This window comes from Amborella trichopoda, chromosome 4, assembly GCF_054954075.1.
Source record: "Amborella trichopoda isolate Santa Cruz 75 chromosome 4, AtrichopodaSantaCruz75HAP2 v2.0, whole genome shotgun sequence".
Lineage (NCBI taxonomy): Eukaryota > Viridiplantae > Streptophyta > Magnoliopsida > Amborellales > Amborellaceae > Amborella > Amborella trichopoda.
The window spans coordinates 7,937,412-7,964,833 of record NC_142339.1 but is presented as its reverse complement, the minus strand read 5'-3'; the positions used below and the strand labels follow the sequence as shown (position 1 = coordinate 7,964,833).

Sequence of the window (27,422 nt, the reverse complement as noted above, 5' to 3'; positions counted from 1 at the left end):
AAAAAGTACAGTTAATACAAATATTATTAAAACATTAACTACACCCTACGTAAGGGATATCAGACAAAAATCATTGTAATATTTATGAAAATTTAGATATCTCAAACATTTTTTGGGAAGCCTTGAGTCGACACAAAAAAAAAACCATCCAACATAACTCGGAATATACATAAATATAAAGAAAACCTTTCTAATCTACAAAAAGTTTCCAATTCTTTTCAAATTTTCAGAAAACAAAATGAATACATATATTTTAAAAATTATCTAAGCCTTTCCAAAGACAATCTAGGGCTTAAAAAAGGGGAAAAAATGACAAAAAAAAGGAAAAAACCTAAAATAACAAAATTTGGTTAAAGTATATAAAAAAACTGTAAAAAAAAAAAAAAATCATTCGGAATCTAAGTCGATATTATTTCATCTATAAAACAAAATCAAAATAAAAAATCACTTCGAAAATAACATGAGCAAAAAATGGAAGAAAAACAAAAGTCAAAATTGGAGATTTCCAGGGTTTTTCTTTTTTTTAACCAGAAAAAGTGCTAGGGAGTAGATCAATGCGATAGGAACACTTGAGGACAAATTTCAGCAAATTTCGTGAAAAATGAGATAAATCAAATTATTTCATTTTTAAGTACAGAAAACCCACAAAATTTGAACTTCCGATTTCTTGTATTTTTACTTTTACATCCAACAAAATTTGAGCTTTGATTTCTTCTATTTTTACTTTTACATCCAACAAATTTCTATAGAAATCCATTAGAGGGCTCCAAGACCAATAATCTGAATCACATATAAGATGATTTGGTTAAAAAACGATATTAGAATAAAAGAAAGGCCGACATTTTTTTTCCAAAAAATCCCAAATGCAAATTTTTTTTTTGATAATTCAGTGGGGAAGAAAACCCCTAACTATTTTTTCAATAGATTAGAGAGATATTTTGAAGGAGTTAATTGATAGTGTCAGCAGTAAGAATGGATACGATCGAAACAGGTAAAAATAGGGATTGGATATGAATAAAAACTAAAAAATCCAACTCTCCTTGGTTTTTCATGTACAAACTCAAAAAAAGATACTCAAGCCGATAGCCCGAGTCCACCTGCTGATTCTGAGTGGAGTAGAAAATCCCCATTTTCATTAGTAGAGATAATAAGATCTGTACCAATGCTTTAAAACCCAAACTGTCACACCAAAACGGTCACCAACCAAGCCAATTCAAACCAGTAAACCGGATTAAGACTCTGTTTTCAAAGGATATTTCTTTATAAACCAAAAAGAATACAACAGATAAATAGATCGGTGGAAACCGCATGAGTCAAGAGGCTCTTTAAAGCTAGACCGATCCCCACCACTTCTAGAGCTCCAGAGGCAGCTCCGAGCTGGCTCACCGGTTTTTTAAGACACTGACCCGTACACTTGAGGAAACATGACTTTAATACCGTAGTTAGCTCGAAGTAAAATTTCAGTTTAAAAAATACTGGTGCAATGTGAATCCATGCAATCAATGCCAACATGCACAAAACACGATAGATTAAACTCATCCATCAATCCTGTCACCAAACAGTTGTACAACATAAATAACTCATAGTTAGAAGACAACATGGAGAAGTGTGGTATGCTCTAAGCCAAGAAAATATGCACGATGTTAGACAACAGAAGTATGAAACCATAACCCTAATCTTGATCAGTGACCAACTATGATACACTCTTCAATTGAGTTTATAGAGGATAAAGACTACACAAATGTTACATGACAGCCGTGTTCTGAAAAACAAAAAGAATATCATACCCACAATACCCTACCAACTCTACTGAAATTAAGAGGCACACAAACACATCCCAACCCAAAATCCAAAAAAAAAGAAAAAGTAAACGAAACTACAGTGATCCAGTTAGATGTTAATGTACAAAGATAGTGGTTTCAGTCCCCTGCAAAGTCGGTTGCTCGCTTAATGGTTACTGGTCATCATCTCCGGATCCATCTCTGGTTTGCTCACCAACGATAACTCATGGAGCTCATTCAATATCCACTCTTCACCAGTGTTACCACCTAACACCAAAACTCTAGTTCCTCCAACCACACAGGTGCTGTGACCCCACGCAAATTTCGGTTGCTGACCAGGAACATTTAACATCCTCCATGTTGGTTTCTCTTCTCTTGGATCAAGAAGAAAGAGCTGAGAAGCTGAGTGCAAACCAGCAACCGAACCTCCAAATATGATACTCCTCCCACAAGGCAAGCTCACTGCAACATGGTCAAGTCTAGGAGGAGGTGCTATGGCACTCTGGCTACCAACACTAGGAAACCCAGTTCCACTATGTTGCCTCCACCTTGGCTCTTCCTCTTCAATATCAATTGTGTATGCCTCATTAGATCTCAAACGAAGAGGCCCACTCTTTGCTAGACCACCAAACATCAGTATCTTCTTACCATCGTAGACAGAAAGCGTGTGCCCTAGCCTAGAGGGCGGGGTCCAAGATGTGGGTATCTCCCTCCACATGGGCTTGTCCACCGTGAGATCCAACAAGAATGTATCACTTAAGAGCACTCCAGCATCAGTGCAGCCACCCGAAACAACTAGTTTTGAGCCATCGACTGTGCAAGAGCTATGCCATGATCTTGGAAGGGGAGGTGCAATACCTAAAACCTCTTTCCAAGCTGGTTGTTGGGCATCTAAGTCCAAAACAAATACATCGTTTAGAAGTCCTTGACTTCCACAACCCCCAAAAACCACAAGCCATGAGCCATTCAAACATGAGAGTGTGTGGCCCCACCGACCAGGTGGGGTTGATGAGACCTTAACTCTTCGCCATTCTGGATTGGCTGAATCAAGATCGAGCACAAAAGTATCATCCATAGGCTGCATATTAACCCCCTCTCCACCAAAGAGAACCAGTCGATTACCAGCTGCACAAGCACTAAAGTTGCATCTTGAAGGCTCTACAGCACCACCAACTGTGAGCTTCTTCCAAGCTGCTGCTTCCAATGTAGTGAGCTCTCTAGCTAAACGGCCCCAACCCAATCTTTTAGTAACAGGAATTGACTCTAAGATCCCGGTTGCCTCTCTTCCCCATGCATTTTGACACACCATCTTCCACAAATGCTCATTTTTCGTTAGCTGGCGAAGCCTTCGACACACCAAACCAACTGATGCCACATCTCTAGGTGACAGGCGGGCCAAGATATTTTGTGATAGAACTTCATCAGAGAGCTGAAGAATTCCACATATGTGGCGACAAGGGTGACCATGGCTATTGGGTGCTTGGAGATAGTAGAAAGAATCAGTGTTCACTTCATTGGGGTGGTGGCAAGATGTTTGCTTGAAGACTGGGTAGGATAATCGGTCTATGTCAATGTTTGCTTCACTGAATATTTGGATACCGAGTATGTGGGTCACTATGCCATCATCATTGTGTATAGGACTCAGCCTTAGCCTGTTCACTAGGGGAGTTCCATCCTTTCGGAAATTGAGGAGCTCCCCTTGGAATTCAATCCCTTCTTCAAGGCATTTACGTATCTCTGAGACGACCACAGGGTCCACCAAGGGGTGTCGCCTTTGTGCGAAGGGGTCCCTATATTGTAAGAAACGGCTGCAAAGGGAACAGAGACAGAGAGGCAATTTAAGTGTCAAAGGATTGAAACTGTGACAAACTATATAAATTAGGAAAAGTAAATGATACATGTCCTCTGTATGTGCAGCTGCACTATCTACCGTCTGTCCTCAATATGGACAGTGGAGACAAACTGCAGTTCCAACCACCAAAATATGTAACTGGAATTGTGGTTTATTTCCAGTGTCCAATGTTGAGGATCCATGGTGGATGACACAGCTCTGGATAATGTACTATACGCAGGATGTGAATGATATGCTTTCCCTATGGATTATTGTGATTAATAGAAATAGTGAAAACAGATAGTACAGTAAGACACAGTTTACAAGCATATGTTTCATATTGCATCTCATGCATTGAATAAGATATATTGAACTTGTCATCGCATTTGTAAGCAATATCTTACAGGCATTAGCTCAAATAAAAACCAGAAAAGCTTTCATGTCTTTCAGATAGTTGTTCAATCTTTACATTTCTATTATCATAATTTAACCTCTATATTCTATTATCATCAAAATATGTGTCTCCAAGGTTTTAAAACTTATAGAATCAATTTTGACCCTATCCCAAAGCCCACCGAGATGAAATATACAGGAGAGATCATCCCAAGCAGAAGTTTTCCATGAAATGTCAATCAAAGTAGGACGCACCTTCAAATAGTGCCGAAATATGTTGTTTCAGTATCAAAAATCTTTATGATCGCCTGAAAATCTATTTTCATCTCTAATACAAAATCTAAAGTTAAAAATAGTGTAGATCGAGCAGATCTATGCACAATTGAAAATCTTGAAAATTCACAATCTAGATAATACACTACAATATGCACTATTTCCAATACTTCAAATTTATTTCTTCTCATGTCCATACATCTTGAGGTCGAGATGATCGAATGGAGGGTTTTTCAGCAGCAAAACAACATTTTCTAAGGAATTTTTTAGATGCACCTTAATTTGATTGTTTAGGGCCTCACCCTTATATAAACATTTTGACTAGACATTGTTCCCACAATCTGTAATGTAGACTTTGACACAATAGATATTATAAAGACTATCAAGAAAAAAATTATTAAATGAGTGGCAAGACAAGAATGGATAGAATTTGAAATTAATATATTCGGGAGAATTTAGGTGTGTCACTGATAGGAGATAAGATAAAAAAAAGTAGATTTAGGTGGGTTGGCCATGTGCAAAGCAGACCTAGTACAACACCTGTTAGGAGGTATAAGTTAGTTCAAGTGGAAGGCTAAAAAAAGGCAAGGGGTACGTCTACAAGAATATGGTTGGAAGTTGTGAGAAAAAGATATGGGAACTAATGGCCTCACTAAGGGTATGGCCCTTGATAGAGCAGAATGCCGGATTCGGATTCATGTAGCCGACACCAATTAGTTCGGAAAAAGCTCTAATGGTGATGATGATCAGGAGAAAGCATACCTCAAGTTGCACCAAAGGTGCTGACATATGGAAAATAGCTGATGACTTAGCCTAATGTGAGAGACACACCCCAAATAAAAGAGGACTTGGTTGCCGCTCTAGATTTGGCTAGATGAATAACAACAATGACAAACACTCTCACAATATTAAGGTACAGGAGCCATCTCTCTAAAGTTTCCCACCAACACCTCCACTGTTAAGATGATCACCAGAAGTAATTGATTCTCTAGTTGTTATCTGAATCATTGGAGTTTGGGGTAACTCAGTTGAAGGCAAGCAACAAAGCACAAAGATATCTAAGGTGCAAAAAAGAGGAACATGGTAGAGGGGTAAGCATAGACTAACATTCCATAGAATAGAGGACAATTTGTGGAAAGTGGCGCGTCAATGATATCCGGTGGGCATCGTCAGCAAGCACCTACCTGTGGACACTCGCCCATATTTTTGAGGAAATAGCCCGTCTTTGCTCAGGAATGTTTGTATCTTGGAATCAAGTGTGGCGCGAGAGTAACTCTCTTGCGGATGTCTTGGCCAAAGAGGGAGCCGTAATCCTGAGGATTGAGTAGTTCAGGGCTCCTTAGGCTCCCACCCTAGATGAGAGCAGTTTGTTTTCCTTTTTGCTTTGCCTGTCCCCCCTCTCAAGGGACATACCTTGTAACAACAATTTTATAGTAATACAATGTTAACATTCTCAAAATAAAATTGTGCAAAGTGGCGAAACTAGAAGGCCAAATGCTTGAAATGGTGGAGATTTCATGTCAATGTGTAGCTAAGAAAGGGGTTCAAAATAAAATCAAGAAACCAAAAGTAGCAAAGGAAAGTAAAGTATATCTTGTTGTCCACTAACCAATAGAATAGTTGTCCAAGGTTTCTCAAATGTTGATTGGATTGGTTGCCCCTTAGAAAGTTGTTTCTTTCTTTACTTTACTTGTTTATCATATTCTTCAGATTCTAGATAAATTGAACATACATCAGGGGTGATGTTAAAACGTTTTTATATGGTCGCAATCCCTTAAATGGTGCACAGAATGCAAATTATTTAAGAACTCGCAAAATTTGGTGGCCTAATCTGTGGGTTTTCTCAATTTAACTCTCATAGGTCACACTTAATCCCGAAGGACACTGATACTCAGTTTTGCCTTCTTAATCCTCATAGATAACACCTCCAAAATCAGGTCACCTAACGAAATTATCTTTTCAAACTTTGACAAGGTCATTTTTCTTGTGCATCTATTATAAGATATTCATGAAGTCCAAAAAACATCCTCCATGGTAGTCAACTATTACAAAAATAATTATAACACATCTTACTATCATCATATCGTTCAAAGCTTCAAGGTTGGGAGAAACACATCTAGTCCCACAATACCAGGTCTCAAATCAGCCTAAGACATCTAGGGCAATGACCAGGAGGGAGTTTTGAGGACATTCTCATATGAACCTATAAAATCATTGGAATACAATTACATGGTGCACTATCACGGCAAATAGCAGACCGAGGATACTTGTCTAATCCTGCCCCGATAACCACAAAGCTAAAAATTCATGGTTACCATTGTTGTCAAACTCACTTTGCTACGGCCGAAGAGGCCTAAGCCTTCGGATTTTAGGCCTAGACAGAGCAAAGCGAAGCCTGGTACTACCGCTTCGGTCCACTTCAGTCAGATTCGGGTTTGCTTCAGGCCAATTCGATCGAACCTTCAGCCTCTTCGACCTATAAGCAAAGAAATATCTACATAAAAGTATTTTATTTTTTATTTTTATGAAATTTTTTATTATTTTTTATTTTTATGAAATTTTTTATTATTTTTTATTTTTATGAAATTTTTTATTATTTTTTTCATTATTTTTATATATATAGACATCTAATTTATTTATATTAAAAAATAAAAATAAAAATAAAAATCCGAAGTCTTCCCCTGAATTGGCCGAAGCACCGAATTGCTTCATTTTTCTCACCAAACCAAAGAAGACTCTGAAGCGAATCTGACAACGTTGATGGTTTCTCCAGGGACAACCCTGGGCCAGCAGAGATTGGTTGTGCCTAATAGAACTTGGATTGAGAAGTGTTATTGTCCATTTCAGGGTATATAGCTACTGTTGATGCATTAGAAGGTTCCAGCTCTTTAGATTAGTCAACCACAATTTGGGTAATATTTTACAAGAGGAACTTTCCACGAGCCATTTCATGGGCTAAAACATGGGCAGGTCATCCTCAGCGATTCAATGTGATCTTCCAAGTAATCTAGAGAAAGTCTCAAACATCACAATTGACTACCAACACATCTGAGAGAGACTCGAATGTTTAGGCAGATAGCTTAGCACATGGAGTTACAAAAACATTACCAGAAACTAATTGAGCCAAATGAATTAGCCAGTCTCAATTGCTCAATTTGTACGTTCTCTTTTTAGGTGTGCATAAAGCCCTTAGAGGCTCGGGAATACAAACATTTTTTGACAAAAATTAGTAGCAATGGGAGTATAGTTAATGATCAGAAAAAGGAACAAAAAAAAAAAAGGAGGCCACAAAACACTTGTTCCACTAAAACAAACCTAGCCACCATATAGCCTTGTAATTCACCTACATGAGTAATCTACTTCACCTGAAGACTTAGCCACTGCTCTACAAAGTGTAATCACTCAAGGACACATAGATAGCTGTTTCATATCCACTTAAGCAGGAAAAAGCTCAACTCACCAGCCTGAAAAGAGTGAATGGAGTAATGCTCCCTTTGAGCCATAGCCATCACACAAAAGAATAAGATAATTTTATTTTTACATGTAAACCTCTGCATTCATGAACTCTGATTACAACTGATCACATCCAAAGTTAAGGTACCCATAGCTCCTCATCAACATCATCTATTTCAAAGCCTACCCTTCGGATCTCCAACTAATGAGTCTACCTTCCCTTCTCCTAGGCTAAATTCCACAAAATTTTTCTACCTCACCAAAAAACTTTTATTCAACAATTCAAGCTCACTCAAAGAATTACAAGCAATTCAAAATTAATTCAAATGGGGACATCTGAACTATCAAGGAACCAAATTTGACAAATTTTCTGGGTGTTGGAAATCTGGAGGTTTTGGTCCCCACAAAAAATTTCATGCTATTAAGGCCATCCTGCTCTGTGTTAATAATGTTGTGTCCCTTTGTATAGCAATACAAGTAGGACTTAAAAGGTAAGTGCAGCTCTTGGAAGTTCATCATCATCATTATGTCAATCAAAAACTGTCATCATTGTTTTTTTTAGTTCCCTTTCCTTTTAACATGGTATCACAGCAGATTCTGATCAGTTTTTTTCCTTGCTATGAGTTTTAACTGTTGCGTGCTCCATGCCACATATATCATTGAGTCCCAGCACATAAGAAATTAGGAACCACTTCCATAGTCCCGCACATGGCTAGGAGTTTTGATGGGAGATAAGCATTATTGATGCAAACAGTAATAGAAAAGAGAAATGGAAGAAAGAGTGGAGAAGGAAGAAACAGAAAAGGAGAGGAAGCAGTAGAATGGGAGAATGACTGAGATGTTCATGGTAAAAAAATAAAATGCTAAAAGATAAGAGGGAAAGAACAGAGGAGAGGAAGGAAGAAATAGAAAGAGAGGAAGATGAAAAGAGAGATGAGAGAAGCAATAGAGAGAGTAGAGAGAAGCAGCAGAAGAAACAACGGAGAGAGCTCTTGCACATGTGTTCAAAAAGAATGATGGAAGACACAAATGGAAGACATATTTATCATTCACTAAAGCAAACCAACATGAAACAAGTGTATCAAAAAACCAATTTCGTTTTATACCAAGGAGGGCAACAATTGAGGTTATTTATCTACTTAGGCAAAATAATTGAGAAGTGTAGGGTGAAGGGAAAATACCTTTACATGGTCTTTACGGATCTAGAGAAAGCTTATGATAGAGTAACTCGATATTTAATTTGGTGAGTGATTGAAAAAGAAAAGAGTCTCTAGATACTATATCGACTTGGTGAGAGAGATGTATAAGGGAATGTGCGAACAACTAGTTGAGAGATGAGTGAGTTTTCAGTGACAATAGATCTACATCAGAGGTCAGCATTGAGCCCATACCTCTTTGTCTTAATTATAGATGACTTAACAAAACACCTACAAGATGAATTTTACCATAGTTTATGTTTGCAAACAAAAATTTTAATCGACGAGACCCAAAGCGGCGTTAGCACAAAGAATTTTGGAAGAATGCTCTAGAATCTAAAGGTTTTAAAATTACCTGACTGGGACATAATGGAATGCAAGTTTAGTAATAATTGTAGTAGAGACAAGGAAGTAGTGCAAATTGATGGCAAAAAAATACCACAAAGAGTACAGTTCTAATATCTTGAGTTGATAATCCAAGAAAATGGAGAGATTGAAGAATATATCGCACATAAAATTAGAGTTGGGTGGCCAAAGTGGAGATGTACAACCAAAATTTTATGTGACCACTGCATGCCAATAAAGTTGAAGGGAAAGTTTTATAGGACAGCTATGATACCAACTTTGCTTTTAGGGGGCAAAATATTGGACGGTCAAGAAACAACATACCCATAGGATGAGTGTAGCTAAGATGAGGATATTGAGATGGATGAGTGACAAAACAAGAAGGGAAAGAATTCGAAATGAATATATTCGAGAGAACTTAGGTGTGGCTCTAATATGCTGTAAGATGAGAGAAAGTAGACATACGTGGACTAGCGACGTACAATGCAGACCCAGTACGACAACTGTTAGGAGGTGCGAGTTAGTTCAAATGGAAGGCTAAAAAAGGGTAAGGGGTAAGCCCAAAAGGTATGGTTGAAAGTAGTGAGGAAAAGTGTGAGGACTTATGGCCTCACTGAGTGTATGGGCCTTGATAGAACATAATGGCAGACTAGGATTCATGTGGCAGACCCCAAATAGTGGGGAAAAGGCTCTGATGATGATGTCCACTTTTTGAGTTCCATTTATTAACATAGCCATCGATTGTTGTCTCACAACCTCGCCTTAGCCACGTCAGCAGAACCAATTTTACCATTTTGACTATTGAAAAATAAGGTCTTCATGGAACGTACTCTTCTTGGGATATCTAGTTTGCCTTCCCAAGCTAAGTGCCCCAAAGTCCAAAAGAACACATATCTAGTCAAAATGCCATTAGATCCTCATAGATGTTTCTCCAAGAAACATAGCTCCCCTAAACATAGTATAAGAACATTTGCCATCCAAATACATCATCCCCGCAACGATCATCAACTGAGACATTCCTTTATTTTATGAAAAAGAACCAATCACATCATTGTTCTCCCAAATATGTTGCCTCTAAACCTTCTCTAATGGAATCTAGTTATGATAAAGAAGGTCTAAAGAAGTATTTCATACCAGCACCAGGCACATGGAGATATATTATCACATTATTACATCTAAAAAGAGGAGGAAGTCAATGGAGAACTTTAGGCATCCTTTATTAGCTTAATTAGAAACTAAAAGGCATCCTTACCAAAAGTCATGTCAAGGTTCTTCATACACATTTGCTTAATAAGCAAAGGATCTCTTGTAATTAGCTAGTCAGTGGAAGTCGAAATAGTATATTATATTGTCACATTTTGAAGAAAGAACTACTATCAATAAACTATCATGATAATTTTTTTCAATAATTTCAAAATTCTTCTGATACAATGAACAAATGCAAGTTTTTGAGAGCCATCATACTTTGAGAAGTCTCAAAATTGATATGTATAAACAAAATAAGAGCGATTAAGAATACAATATCTATGCTTCTTGTCCATTGGATCACATTGATGCAAGAAAAATCATTACCTTTTACACCATTAATGAACGGATATCACATTTGGCACAACTTGATTGGGTGGAGGCTTTTGTACATTTGTACATTTTACAAACATGCAAATTACCATACATTTGTATATTTCAAAAGAAAAACTTCAGACATCATCTTCAGGATGATCATGTGCAAGATTCCTCCATCACAATACTCATCCAGCAACCCAGACTTAGAGCTGTGACACTTGATTACCATTGAGTGATTCAAAGAACATGAGACTCCACAACTGGATTACACCAGTTTGAATCAATTTATGAGCCAATCCATCTACACTTGTCACACAATTATTCCCTATTTCATGACAAGTTTCACCAGATCCTGAGTACAATTCATCAACTGATATACCACTTCAGGTGTAGACAACCAAGTTTTTAAACCAGCTAGAACTATCACCATTTTCCCACTTTCTATCTTGACCACCATTGATCCTTGAATCTACTAAACATGCTCTGGAAAATGAACATAAAACGAATTCTAAAGTAAAATGTACGATTTTTTTTTTTTCTGTATTTCTTTTCTTTTCTTTTTCGGGGGTTGGGGAGTGAGTGGGGGAGTTAGTACAATACCAAACATGGTCAAACAACTCAACCATCTCTAGGCAAATCATATAACTGGAAACCCCATGACTTGCTTAGTTCAACCTATAATGCATAATACCCATTTTCCAACAATAAATTAGTATGGATATATACAAAACCAAATACAAAAACTAGCACACTAGACTCAGATACGTCATAGAATATCCATGACTTGGGATGATTAAAAAAAGAAAAAATTACGATTTGGATATGTCTATGCACACACTAATTACATACACAACTTTAGCCACAAGAACAAGTCACATGTGAGGGAGATTATAGAACTTATAGTCTATATATAGATGGGGCCCCTTGGAGAAAGAGTTGAGAGGAGTCACCTGTGAGGGTGATTATTTTGTGTGATCTACCATAGAGTAAACCTATTTGAGTAATTTGGGACAAGCCTAAAATTAGACATACATATTGGGTTTTTGTCAACAACCCGCATTTGTTGGGTCAAAGCTAGTTATGTTAAGCATTAAAGGTGTAATGGCAATAATCGATAACTGATGTCATATCTTCCCCTTCATAAGTTAAACAGAAAGAATCATCGATTACAATTTGCACTCCAACGATGTGGGGGGAATTTGAAATCCAAACGACCATGATCCTAGCAAATCTCACAAACATACCACCCCCCCAACAGAGAGACACAATTGTGTAGCTATGCATAGGTGAGACCCAATAGAATTTAACGAAGGTATGGGGAAAAAAAGGGAAAAAAACATAAAAAATAAGTATAATATCAGCATTAATTACTGAAGAACATCATTAAAGCCCATACCAAGAAAAATATAACCATAGCAATAAAACAACAAGATTCCAGAAAATTACTAAAGACCAACATTTTTAATAATCACAAAAAACCAGCTATAGCTCTCCAAAAAACTAACAAAGTAAACCCGCAAAATTCTCAATCAATTGACAAGAGGCCAACATTTCATTAGTTGCGGTAACTATTAAAACCCAAGCAAACCTCTCCAGAATTAAGTAATAAAGAAACACCCACAAAGACATTCATAACAACCAACATTTATATTTGTAAGAAGGATGATCAAGTTCCAGCTGAAATTCTCAAGAAAATCACAAAGCCCACGATCTTAGCTCACAACAACAATGACAAAAACCATTCAACTCAAAACACAAATGCAACAGAACAAGGATTCACATGAAACTTGGTAGAATTTTCATACCAATTTCTTCCTAGAACCTCATCTGCTCTGTAACCGGTGAAGAGCTCGAAGATGGTGTTCACATAGATGATGGGGTGGTCAGGGTCCAAAGCATCAGTGACCACAAAGGCTGAAGGGGTAGGATAGAAAAATATTCCTGGTTTAAGGGAGAAGTTCTTCTCTTCCTTTTCCTCAGTGCACTGCCCGCTCCTCAAGCGTTTCCCTCCTGTGCATAACTCTCCCATGGCGCCCTCTTTCTCTCTCTCTTTCTCTCTCTCTCTAGAAGTTCAACTGTGTGTACAAATGCTGTTCAATACATATAGAGAGCGAGAGGCGTAGAAAGTTAGTTCAGTACCCCTGGATTTCCAATGAGTTTCAAAAACACCCCTATATTTAAGAGGCCGTGAGAATGTCTTTTATGTTGATTTTTTTTAAAAAAAAAATTATTTGGGTGGCTCTGGGTGATTCTATTCTAAGGGCTGGGTTTCCTCTCTTTCTCTTTTCTTTTTTTTTTTTCTTTTTTTCCTCTTTTTTTCTCTTCTTTCCTTTTTTTAATATTTTTTTCCTTTTTTTTTTTTACCTTAAATTCATCGCATTAGATTTGACAATAGGCCAGGTCCGGCCGGTCTTCCAAAAGTAAGGGCTAAGCCAACTATGGCTTGAGGGCTGGGTTAGGGTCAATACTAGCCTTCTTCAGCCCAATGTGACCGTTCAATCGTTCGTGTTTTTTGTTATTTAACACAAAGGGTTAAAAATATTTGTCCTCGAATTGAGTGATGGGTATAGTATGGAAATTAAGCGCACGATATTTGGTTATTCCTGTAGGTAACCTGAACCTGAGTGAAAGGTCTAGTTTAGACACGTGGCAGTGGATATTTTGATGGGAAAAATATCTCTTACAACTGCTGTCCGCGGGATGCCACGTCATCAGTTTCGGTGGCGGGATATGCGTTAGTTGGACGTTTGGGACGGCCGATATAGAGAGAGAGAGAGAGAGAGCGAATGGATTTAGAGAGAGAAAGGATTTATTTTGAGTTGAGAGGGAAAGGATTTATTTGATTTGATTTGATTTGAGTTGAGTTGAGTTGCGTGAGAGAGCGAGTGAGGATATTTTTTCTGGGGTAAGTGGGGGAGAAGGTTCCGATCTTTTTTTTTTTTTTAATTATTAATAAACTATAAAGAAGGAATAATGAGGCAATTACGTCAAATCATAAGTGAAACTAAGAGACGTGGGAAATCGTATTTCTATATAATTAGGGGTTAAGCCTCCATGGATAACTATTGTTGAGCTTATCAAATATCTAAACACAAACCTTAATTTATAGGGTTACAAAATAGTATTATAGAAACTAATATATGTAATGGACCACTTTTTATATATGAATACACATAAAAGAAAAGTAATATTATTTTTAAAAATAAATGTAAGTTTTTATATTTCCCGATACTTCCCCTCAAACTCAAGATGCGTTAATAGAAAACGTCATGAGTTTGGACATCTGAATGCAGGCCTTAGTGAACAGAAGAAACATGAGCAGCTGTAAATTAATGATCTGCAGAATCTGACATCAAGTCTTCAGGTGTAAAGCATGACCGATAGAAGTAGTAGTCTCCATGCTCAGATTGCTTGAACAACAAGAACAGAAAGCAGTAAATCTTAGGAACATACGGCCTCAAGAATAGACGACCTCATGAACAGACGGAACATTTGAGATCAAGAAATTCGATCATCAAACAGGAAGCCTGTAGAAGAGCTACCAAAAATCGGTGGTGGATCAACAATTGGATATTAGATTTGGAGTTGAGAACAGTAAAATCCAAAACACATTAGAGAGTCAAAACACGACTTGACAGATAGACAGATCAGATAGTCGAATCACGACTCGACAGATAAAAAAATCAGATAATCGAAACTAATGGTTTAAAAACCGGATCGATGACCCGGATCGGGCTTTTCAAAAACCGATCCGGATCGGTGAATCGGCGATCCGGATCGGAATCGGGTGAATCGGTCAGAATAAAGCTTCAAAAAAATCCGAAAAAATTATTAAAATTCATTATAAATATTGTTTTTTAGGAATTCAATAAAAAATGAGGGTACTCCATTAAGAATTTTCATGTTTTTGAATGAATATGCGAATATTGATATGTTCTTCCCCTGCATGAACCGCCATTCAACATTTAATTTACATCACACAAAAGGATAAACATAGAATTATCATGGAATAAGTATATCAACATACATGGACTACAATAAAGCATAAAATTAGTAACATACGATCTAAATTAAGATGTAAAAAGTTTAAATTAACCTGACAGTTCAAAAAGAAAAATAATCACCATATGTAGTGATAATATGTTGCGGTAGTTCATGTAGTCATATTCGTTGTTATTTGTTATTGCAAAAGGACAATAATATTTTCGTACATATCAATTACAAACATTTAGAATAATACAAAATGCAAGCTCCAAACATGGCTACAACTCAATTATCAAGAACATACATTTTTTGCATTAAAAAATTAATAATAAAAACAATTCTTCAAAGAGCCGGCTAACATCAGTCATTCCAACTAAAAAATCTATGAACAACAGATAAAAAAAATACAGTTTTGTATTGAAAATATAATAACATGCATTTTTTTGCATAAATAATCCATCAACATACAAGAACAGAAAAAAACAATTCGATCATGGATTACAAAAAATTCAATCATGGGTTACAAAAAAAAAAAAAGCACAAAAAATTCGATCATGGATTACAAGTAAAAAAAACAAACATTTCGATCATGGATTACAAAAAAATCGATCATGGATTACAGAAAATTCTATCATGGATTACAAAAAATTCGATCATGGATTACATAAAATTATATCATGGATTACAAAAAAGTCGATCATGGATTATAGAAAATTCTATTATGGATTACAAAAAATTCGTTCATGGATTACATAAAATTCGATCATGCATTACAAAAAAAAAAAACAAAAAATTCGATCGTGGATTACAAAAAAAGAAAAAAACAATTACATCATGGATAACAAAAAATTCAATCATAGATTACAAAAAACTCTATCATGGGTTACATAAAAAACAAAAAACAAAAAACAAAAAACAAACAATTCGATCATGGATTACAAAAAAAAACAAACATTTCGATCATGGATTACAAAACATTCGATCATGGATTACAAAAAATTCTATCATGGGTTACAAAAATAAAAAATAAAAAATAAAATTCGATCATGGATTACAAGAAAAAAAAACAAACATTTTGATCATGGATTACAAAAAATTCGATCACAGATTACAAAAAATTCTATCATGGGATACACAAAAAAAAAAAAAAAAATTTGTTCTTCACAGAGTCGTTTTACATAAGCGATTTTAACTCAAAAATTCACCTCCAAGTGAATAAATTACATCCAATTGACTATATTTTCTGATAAACAACAATATAAGGAATCAAAAACCTAAATTTTTAACACATTATTTCTAATATATCATGAAAACAAAATCAAAAGGCGGAAAAAAAAAAAAAAAAAAACAGCGAAATTTGGTTCCGCAGACATCTCACTGTTCATATCAAATTTCTTGCTGTAATTGACCAGATTACGTAAAATTGAAAATTTTAAATCATACTAGACACAATAAAGATTAAAAACCCTAATTATTGAACTCATTTTGTTCAAAATATGCCGTGAAATAAATCAAATGGCGGAAAAAAAAAAACCCAAAGTTCTTTCCTGTTTTTGTGAACCGAAGCCTTCAATCTCCAAAAAACTCTATTTTTCTCAACGATTATCACAAATTAGTAACAAAAGCTTTTGATTCACAGCTTTAAGATCAATATGCCTACAAATTTTGAAAGATTCATGCCCTATTTGGCATGAAATTTCAGAAATGGCAGAAACCCTAAACCCCGAATTTTTCTTGATCCAAAAACAACCAATTTTTCCATCATTTAATCCTTGAAAAAGCTGAATAAAGCTGTTTACAGCCTGCAAAACAGATCACATGCATAAAAAAAACAAAAAAAATGATCAAAAAATGACAAATTTGAAAAAATCCGTGAAGAACACTGTACAACCCGTGTTCTTCACGGACTCGCCGATTCCGCACAGTGAATCGGCGAGTCGCTGTACGGAATCGTCCGGTTCTCTCTAGAACCGGACGATTCCCGGTTTTTGAACCGATCTGGTACCCTTTTCGTGAATTTCGAGTCGAACCGGGCGAGTCCGATTCGACTCGGCGATTTTTAAAACGCTGGTCGAAACACAACTCGGTAGAGAGAAATCAGAGAGTTGAAAATACGACTCGGTAGAGAGAAATCATAAAGTCTAAAATACGACTTGATGAGGAAGTCGCGTAGAGAGAAGATGAAAATAGTTTAAAGAGAGACGCAAAGGGACAAAACTTTTTTTTTTTTAACAAAATTGACAATCTCACAAAATAGATCTCTTTAAAATGTCAAAAGTAGGCCTATTTTGAATAGTAAGGAACGTGAAGGTGTACTTGCTCAAGGTACACGTTTTCAAAGATGCCCTAACCAATTACCCAAACGTCTATCAAACGAAGGAAACAATTTACTTCTTTTTTTTAATTAGAGAGAAAGCGAGGATGCGCAACAACAGGAACTAATTTCTCCAAGAAAACGTCCTGTGTACAAAATAAAGGAAGCCCAACAAAATAGGATAGAAAAAAGATGGAGTAGAGAGAGCGAAAGCAAAAAGAAAGACCCACTACTGCTCAGCCTGATTTGCTTGAGTGTTTGAGGCTTGATGAGCAGTCGGTCGTGCCCCTACTCAGATGAAACCAAAGCCATATACGAAGGGGCGTCGTCGAAAACAAGCCCGCTTTGTGAGGCTCGTAACTGAAGAAGGAAATTTGATTGTTTCAATACTTGAAAAACTGAAGCCAAATATGGTTGAGGTTCAACGCTTAGCAGATCCACCCACAAACGAAGATCTAGTTGACTAAAATAGGGAAGAAGAATGGATACAATATCGCTTGAGAAAGTTGATTGACAGAGAGCCCTTCAGATCTGGGCAAGGGAACTTTAGAGCCCACTAGAAACCCTCAAGTTTCAGCTGGCAATTTCGGATGGTTTTGCAGTTTCGAATGGTTTATCAAATGGTGGTTTCTGTGGTGGTTTTAGAATGAAGAAAATCAGAGATTCAAATCAAGTTTCAAGGGAGAAAGAAGAAGGGGCAAAGCAGGAGAGAAAGAAGAAGGGTTTTTTTTTTAACTTTTAGAGAGATAATGGCAAAGATTGTATAGAGAAAAAAGATGGGAACAGAGAGGATGGACATGCTTTTTGGTTGATTTTGCAATGGAGCAGCAGAAACAAATTCGGGAGAGAGAGGAGGAGATGAGAGAGAAAGAGGAGATGATGATGAGAGAGAAAGAGAGGACAGAAAGGATGGGACGCCTTTGATGGCTCGGAACCATGTCTTCAGGCTTTGCAGATCGTGAACAGCAGATGTATGGCATTGACTTAGAGAGAGACAAAGTTGCAGCCTAGCAGATGAGGTTTGGAGTTGCAGAGAGAGACATAGAGAAAGAACCTCCTTGATCGAAGCAGGCAGGAAGGAACCAGACATGTTCGCAGAGAAGACGACAAAAGAAATTAATAGAGAGAAGAGAGGTGGACCTCATATACAGTAATTAGCAAGACAACGAGATTGCTTCGACCGACTTTCTGAGTCCGAACTCAAAACGAGATTTCAAATCCATGATGGTTGAACAAATCACAAATTTCATCAAGAAATTGAGGGCAAAGGGTAGACTCGTGATTCAGTGGTTTAGAGATAGATCTCGACGGGTAACCTAGCTCTGATACCATGTGAGAAACTGTATTTCTTTATAATTGGGCTTTAAGCCCCCATGAAGAAGTATTATTGAGCTTATCAAAGATCTGAACAAAAGCCCTAATTTATAGGGTTACAAAACTGTGTAGTATTATAGAAACTAACATATGTAATAAACCACCTTCCTAATATGAGTACACATAAAAAAAAAGTAATATTGTTCCTAAAAATAATTGTAAGTTTCCATATTTCCACAAAAGAGGCTTTCTTAGCAAGAGCATCGGCTACCATGTTGGCCTCACGATAAATGTGGAACATTGACAATATGCGAGTGGAAAGTCTGCTCTGACAATTAGCGGCAACTGTATGTAACCTCCATGGGGCACGACAACGATCATGAATGACATTTACCAATAAGGAATCGCTTTCAACTTGAAGAGGAAATCAATTATCTGGATAGCTAGATGGAGACTTTCTTCAAGAAAAAAAAATTATGCACAATTGTTTGTGGCATTGCCAAATGGCTTAGCAAATGCAACAACAAAAGCACCATTACTATCTTTGATAACACCATCACCACCCACTCCATCAATATTCAACTTGAAATGGTGGGGTTCAGGGAATGGCCCAGCTACCGGAATGATGGGATCTAGGTTCCTGTTGTCGCTATGTAATCTAGAAATTTTCAATGATTGCTCTCTTTCACAAATGAAAAGCCCATTTCTTTGCGTCTCTCAACTCCTTGATATGAGATGAAATACGTTGAGCAATTTGTTCCCTTCTTGTAGACTTTGACTCAAAGATTCACCTATGTTCTCTATCAATAAGAACCAAATTGTTGTGAAGAAGATAGAAGTTCAAATATTTAGGAGACCATTTGATTTAAATTTGAACCTTAACCATCTTCTTAACATATCAGGAGCAGAAATACCAGGGGTGAAACATTTGCCACACCACCATGCGACCGACCTCCATACACCCTACGAGAACACACAGTGAAATCATAGATGATAAAGGCTATCGTCACTATTTCTACGGAAAGGGCGTATAGAATCAAAATTAACACCACGATGCTGCAAAAGAAATGCAGTGGGTAAGCGATCATGAAGAGCAAGCCAATAAACCATTTGGCTTTGGGATGACATTTGAAAGACCAAAAAACTTGGAAAACAAACTGCGACGATCCTTTATCTAGAATAAAATCCCAAGCTTCCTTAATTGAAAATATGCCACTAACAGAGTGAATCCAGACTAAGAAATCCTTTCGAGGTTGTAAGGATATAGTGTAACTCTTGACCTTCCTCTATATACTAATTAAAGGAGCTGATGTGGTTGAAGGAAGAACCCAAGACCGTGATGAGCCTTCCATATAATCAGAAACATTCCTCCCAACAAAGTTCCCCAAATCCTCATGTAGATGGCCACCATAAGAGTCGCATATAGATTGACCTGATAACCAGGGATCTACCAAAAAATTCACGAGCAGGTCATTTCCAATAATCCATTGGACATTATCATTCATATGAGATAAACCCAATAGAATACCTTTCCAAGCATAAGAGCAACACCGTTTCATCTTGACCTCCCATATAGAAGTATTTCTGAAATAGTTGTGTTTAAAAAATCTAGCTAAAAGAGATGAGGGATCTGCCAAGATTCTTCAGGCCAACTTCATCATACCTGCAGTATTAAAATCAACAATATTGCGTACCCCTAGCCCCCCCTCTACACGAGGAAAGCAAATTGTCTTCCATTTGACAAGGTGAACGCATTTTTTCTCTTCTACACCAGCCCATAGGAAATTCCTCTGTAACCTTTCAATCATCTTACAAGTTCATTTCGATAGAATAAAATATAGCATCTAAAAAATAAATGAGGTGTTAAGTATTGATTTTAGCAGTTGTAAACGACCTACATAAGATAAACAAAGAGCTTGTCATGTATCAATCTTACCAATAATCTTTCCATCTAGACTGCAGTAATAATTGTGCTTTAAATGGCCATGGAAAAGGGCAGCCCCAAATATCTTATTAGTAAGAAGCCTTTCCCAAAGTCCAACTCCTTCAAAATCTTATATCGTGTAGCCTGTGTTATTCCAAATAAAACAACTTTGCTCTTTGTAGTGTTTAGCTTTTGTCCAGTGGTAAGCTCAAAGTTAGAGAAAATCCCTTTCATAGCAATCGCAGAGGTTGTAGATGCTTCACAAAAAATGACAACATCATCAGCATAGAATAAATGTGAAACCCCATAATCACAACCCAAAGGAAAGACCCTAGGAATTATCCCTGGCACCATAACATAGTCAATCTGTCTAGTCCATAACTAGTAAGAATAGTGCGAAGATAAAGGATCCATTTGCCTTAAGCTTCTTCTCCCTCTAATGAAACCCTCTGGAGAACCATTTCTTAACATAGAAAAAGTAACGGAAATGCATAGTCGAACCCAGGAAATAAAATTTTCTAGAAACCCCAAAACCTGCAGCCTAGCCACAATAAAGGCCCAAGAGACTCTAGCATACGCACTACTCAAATCAAGCTGCAAACCAGTGGTTGAAAAAAAGGATCGATGCCCCGGATCGGGCACCCCAAAAACCCATCCAGATTGGTGAATCGGCGTTTCAGATCGGGAATTGACTGAATAAGTTGGATTCGACCTTAAAACAAATTCAAAAAAATTATTAAAAATCATTACAAATGTTATTTTTTAGGAATCCAATCAGAAATGAGGGTACTTCATTTTTAACTTATATTTTTTTTCAATAAATATGCCAATATTGAGATGTTCTTTTCTATATGAAGATTCTCATCAAATATTTATTAAAACGCTACTAAATACAATATTATACATTGATATTAGATTTATTGGTTTGTATTTTATTATTTTTATCATCATTTTACAATACACATAAGAATAAATTTGAAATTTGTCTTATAATACCATCTAAGTTAAAAATCTATTTTACAACTATAACAAAAAATAATACATTGCATAATTTATAATATAAATAAATTAATAAATAAAATATAAGATTTGATTATCATTGTAATTAGTATAATTATTAATTGCAATATTATAATAAATATGATTCAAGAAACAAGTGTATGACCCTCACAAATAAATAAATTTAATGTATAATAATTAGTGTTGATAGAAATATAGAATTTATTAACATAAATTTGCAATCATATTTTAATAAAATTAGAAAAATAAATAAATAAATTCATATTTACAATGTAAGATAATTGATAAAGCAACTTGAAATAAATTCTAAAGTTATATGAGCTAGTGTTATTTTTCTCTCTTAAAATATCCTATAAACTAATATTTTTTTTTAATGTTCAATAAACCAATGTTAGTATTATTTTTTTATTTTTCCAATATCCTATGAGCTAGTACTAATTTTTTTAATAAAACTTCTTATTGACAACAATAAGGAAAAATAAAAAAAATCACTAAGTACATAGAAACTCAAAATGCTTTTTTCTTTTTATAATATTGATAGATTGTACAGTGGAATATAATATTTTAGATCCTTTTTTATTGTTCAAGAAGAAAATATTTTAGATTCAAAAGTACTCCATAAGTATGTTCTTTCACCTAAAGGATTAAATGTACATTGTGATCTTGTAGAACTATGATACATGCACTCTTTGTTATGTCCCTACGACCTTACCACTTGTGTTCTTGAGTTATGTGTAGTGCTCCTATTTATCATCACTAAGAAGTAAAACAATCCCACATGGAAGCTTTGGACTTGAGCAAGTACATATAAAAGCCATCGAGACATCTTTGGAAGCAAGCGGATGAGGTGGGGGTTCGTGCACTTTTACATTGCACGGTTGTTATTGGCCTGACGGGTAGATTGTTGTTGAGTTACTTTTAAATTGCACGGTTGTTATTGAGCTGGCAGGTGGGTGAGCCGTTGTTGTTACTTAAAAAAATTGAAAACTACATTGATCCGTGGCGATATTGTAGTCCAAAACCCGTTTCATGATGTCATGGAACAATCCGTGATGTCATCAAGCAAGAAAAATGGAAAAATGATAGGATAACGTTTTGTAATATTATAGATTGTAAAGTGGAATATAATATTTTAGAACATTTTTTATTGTTCAAAAAGAGAGAAAATACCCCTGACGACCATCCTGAGCATGCAATCCCTTTTTCTCTCTCCTCTTAGGCAAGGCCACTCCTCAAGCTCGTCTCTCTCCTCTTTCTCACATTCTCTCTTTCCACTCGTTACTTAACCTACGCAGGAATTTAGACACGGGACAAACACGCGGTCCCATCTCTTTCCCTTTCTTTCTCTTATTCTCATAGCATTGAAGGACTCAGAGTTGCGGAAGCTGTGGTCCCGATGAATCTTAATTGTTGTTTCGAGCATAAGAGAACAGAGCGGCATGTTAAAGCCTGAGGAAGTTTGTGTCAAAATACTGCTGGCAAACAACCGGAGGGCTTCGTAATTGTTCTGAGAGGGCAAACTGCCCGGGTGTGTCCCCGAACCCCAAACGACGAGGTAAGCACCTAAACGCACCCCTGTCATAGAATCTCTCTCTTTCTTGCTTCCTATTCGCGCTTAGGAGAGCACGGGTGCGCACACTCACAAACGTGCAGTGCTTGACGCCATCACTAAATCTATGGTTGTCATAGCATGATCCGATCTTTTTCTGATACATATCCTACTAAGCCGACTATTCGACCAAGAAAACCAACCCCTTACAGCCCCAAGGTCAATTAATCTGCAATCTGACATAACCAGTACAAACTCACCTGAATATGAAGATAAATAGCCACTACCTCCCATCCTTTCCGAATCATCCAATAAAGTATTGAAACCTCTTAGTACCAACCAAGGCACTGTACTAGCAGCCCCAATACTTCTCATATGATCCCAACGTAAATCCCTCTAAGCTACAGGATTAAAAGCATAAACCTTAGAGATAATTAAAACATAACCATTACATAAATGAGTGGTCTCAATAGTAATCATCTGATCATTGACATTCAGAACATTGATTGAATAGATAGAAACCAAATAAGCATAATTCTTGATCTACCATCAACATTATTACAACCACATCATTATAAAACCAAATTTTCTCGACCACACATTAGTCAAATCCACTGGAAATTTAGTTTCTAGAAGAAATAATATCCCTTCATTATTCGGAGTTTTGAGAACTCTTATATCAGAAACTCTACCATGGCCTTGAAGGCCACAGATTTTCCATGCTACCACTGACATATATAAACTAGGTATTAAAGGACTTGTCAGTAGGTGGCTTACGTTTGCTAGCTAATGTAGTGTCCTGAGAAGTGTTGCGACCTGCCTTCTTCATACTAGAATGTAACCTGGCTTTATACATCCATTCACCAACAACCTTCTCTTGCATATGACTAGAATTGTGTTTCTGGTCAACATTATTGCTCTCGTCGTTAGGAACAATTGTAGAGACCAAAGGGCTCTCATCAACATTCTTATTTGAAAGTACAAAGGGTTTACAACTAGTAGCATTATCAATAAATGTGAACTCTGAAGCAGCATCCAAAGAGGCTTTGCCCTGATCATTAAGATCTTCCATCTGTCCACGATCACCACCAACATCAGTGCCATCATCAAGAGCCATAGTCACAAGGTGAACAACAGCCTTAGCCAAATCATCATCAACAACAGTAGTATTATGTGAATCAACACCATGGAAACCTTCATCATATTCACTAAGAGTATCCAAGTGTTCTCGACCTTTAATCATAACATCATCCACCTGCCCTTGAAGAAGAACATCATCACCAACATAACTGTCTTCTGAACCAGTATCAGAGAGTACCTCAATATGATCACCACCAAACTGTTCGCTTGCAGCATGAGCCACAACAACAGTTTCCTCTAATTTCTCACTATCATTAGCAATAGTAGCAACAACAACAAGACCATCCTTTAGGGCCTGTTTGATAACCAGAAGTTAAATCATGAACTGTAAATTGAAAGTTCCTCTTTACAGGGAAGAAAGAAGTTACTGTAAGAAGTTATGGGTTTTTGTGTTTGATAATCTTCTGGAATATTAAAGAAGTTTTGGGTTTATGTGTTTGATAACCTCCTGGAATGTTTAATAAGTTCTAAGTACTTGTGTTCGATAATATGCTGAAAGACTAAGATGTTTTGGGTATCTGTGTTGGATTACTTGTAGAAGTAATAGACAAGATATAAAACGTTAAAATTGATACCTAGATATTATTTATTATTTATTAATTTTTATAATTTTTTTTTTGGATAAAATATCAATTGAAAGTAAAGTACATTGGATTGAGAGAGAGAGAGAGTTTTATTAATGAGTGAGAGAAGTGTCCTAGAGAGAAATATTTTCGTACAACAATTGAAGCAGATGTTGCATGATAAACTTTATTGCACCTCAAAATTGAACCAGTTTATAGACAATGTCAAGCACAATCTCAATTCAATATTGTGTACCAAATCGATAGTTTCCTAATCCACTGTCTTAAAATAGAAATCCATATATTTTCTTGACTATTGTAGGTATACAATTTGTTGAGTCTTGTTACAATTATGAAGTGGAACAAGTGTTTAAATCTCATAAGTAGGTAGTCGATGACTTTCTTTTTAAACCGAATTCAAACTCTCTCAGTCTCTCACTATTTCTTACACATATACGTACATACACACACGCACACTCATATCTATCGGCGGTTATGGCAATTATGGATTTGGTTTCTTGTATTCTATTGGACTTGTGTTTTAATAGCTTGAGCACAACATACAAACACACATGCACAATTAATGTATCCATATGCAAGCAGTAAGAAACCAACCCATTCAACAATAACCTGTAATAGCTTGAATATAACTTAGACATACATTCACCACTCATATATTCATATCCCAACTTCAAAAATATATCTCATTCAACATTATTGTTTGTCCCACAATGTTCCCAACATTAAAAATAAATAAAATTAGACAACAATTAGAACTTTAATGAAAGCTAAGACTAGATGTTTAAGAAGACAGTCTTGAGATGCCGAGATGCCTTGAGGAAGACATCAACAGCTATTTCTTCCCCCTTCCACATGGCTTCAATCCGAAGCATCCGTGCCAAATATCTTCTCTAAATCACAAAGAAATAGACAACAAATGCATTTCAACTCACCGCCGTACACTGATCCCATATAGCTGGTTCGACATTCACCATTTGATTAGCCTTATCCTAGCCAAAACCTGGTTGCCTCAAAATATTTATTACTTCTCTGTACATTGCTATAAACTGCTTGATCTTACTTTTTAGCCATTCCAAGTCATAAAAGTTTCCATAATTGCTTACCATACACTACGTCATCCGGTTCTATTTTTATCTCCCTTTTTTTTGAAATATTCACTTTAATTCTTCAAAGATCACCCAATACCATTTTTCGAGCCCCAAATTCATGAGATATGTGGTGAAAATGGATTTACCATGATTTGGGATGTGTATCTGGTCTTGAATCCCTCAAAAATCAAGATGGATGCTTGAATCACTGACTCACCTCGTATAACAATTATCTTATACTGTAAAAGAAAAAGTTTATATAAGATTGCAATCTTACTTGTAGAAATAAGGCTACACTAGTCTACACCATCAATTTTCTTTAGACAGTATAGATATCTCAATATCTTAAAAGACATGACTTTTTGATATTGTCTTAAAAGATGTATCAGATTTAGATTTTTTAACTAAAATGAAGGGGTTAAAACATCACAATTTTACTTCGTGAATGTATAACTCTCTAATATTTCTGAAAGTTGTTGAACTTTGAGGGGACCAAATTATGGAAACTTTGAAGATAGCACAAGAGTAAAGGTGCACCTAATTATTTTCTTCTATGAAAAAAGTGAAAATATCTTTCTAGAAAATGAGAATTTGTTTTTTTTTGTAATCCCCAAAGAGTAAAGGTGCACCTAGTTATTTTCTTCCACGAAAAGAGCGAAAATATCTTTAAGACGAGAGTTTTTTTTTTTTTTGTGGGTAAATTAATGGGACTAGAGAGTATCTTTAAGAGTCAAAACATCTATTTAGATGACTAGAGAGTTTTTTTTTTTTGGGGGTAAATTAATAAGACTAGAGAGTATCTACAAGAGCAAAAATATCTATTTAGATGACTAGAGAGTATCTTAAAAAAAAAAAATAATCTAAGCCTTCAATTCCCAGCTCAAATCAAATTTGGGTAAAAGTCAGATCCAACAAAATGGATAATTGAATTATATTTGAAGTTAGACAAAAAAGCAAAATTAAAATTGATATGTCCGTAGAACTTTTGATGTCCTTCATATAGCTAAGACTCAACTTTGAACATCTTTTAAGGCACATTTAATGAGCTATTTAAGGATGACATACACAAATCGTGAAATGGTCCAAATTTATATATAGACGTGGTTAGCATGCAGCCAGCCCGCGTATTGTAGAAATCCAAGCTTGGCGATAAATATATATATATTTAGATGTAATTTGATCTTAATTTTTAAAGTATATGTAATTTTTAACATGGAGATCATTAATATGATTTTTTTTTAAAAAAAAAAACTAGAAATAATACTTGTATTAAAAAAACATTTAGACTGTTAGTTACAATTGGTTTTAGATGGACCGCCTATTTGCATCCATCTCTAAGATGGATTCTTTATACCTTTGGACCTCATATTGTTAAAATACGGTCCAGTCCACATGAAACAATTGTTATTTATTTATTGGCCTAGTCTTTTGCTTAGTGCTAGACATATCAGTTTGAGTGAGGGAAATCAAGAGTTCGATTCTTTGACGTATCTTGGAAAGGCTAAATAAACTAAAGCATTATCTACAAAGAGACCACTTATCTTTTGTATATGGAGGTCACAATTATTTCTTCATTAAATGCCAAATTGGATGACTTGGGATAAGTCACAAAGTCTGAGTTTTTTTTTTTGGAACTTTGTGTCTATTCAATAACACTCTTACAACCACCC

At 35.9% G+C, this 27,422-nt stretch overlaps 1 protein-coding gene across 1 annotated transcript; it reads right to left on the bottom strand.

The window, feature by feature from the left end:
• Positions 1–1,659: 1,659 nt before the first annotated feature.
• On the bottom strand, positions 1,660–12,908 carry FKF1 (flavin-binding, kelch repeat, f box 1). The gene is made up of 2 exons (XM_006849740.4): positions 12,641–12,908; positions 1,660–3,589 (listed from the first exon to the last, which is right to left on the bottom strand). Exons 1-2 carry the CDS (start codon positions 12,862–12,864, stop codon positions 1,948–1,950), a joined length of 1,866 nt encoding a protein of 621 aa, XP_006849803.2. The 5' UTR covers positions 12,865–12,908; the 3' UTR covers positions 1,660–1,947.
• Between the last annotated feature and the right edge of the window lie 14,514 nt (positions 12,909–27,422).

What these genes read in the sequence shown, in the direction of transcription:
- FKF1 (XM_006849740.4), bottom strand. Translation starts at nt 12,864, where the DNA reads ATGGGAGAGTTATGCACAGGAGGGAAACGCTTGAGGAGCGGGCAGTGC. An exon ending in GAGGTTCTAGGAAGAAATTG is followed by an intron (nt 3,590 to 12,640) that starts GTATGAAAATTC and finishes TTCCCTTTGCAG; the next exon opens with CCGTTTCTTACAATATAGGG.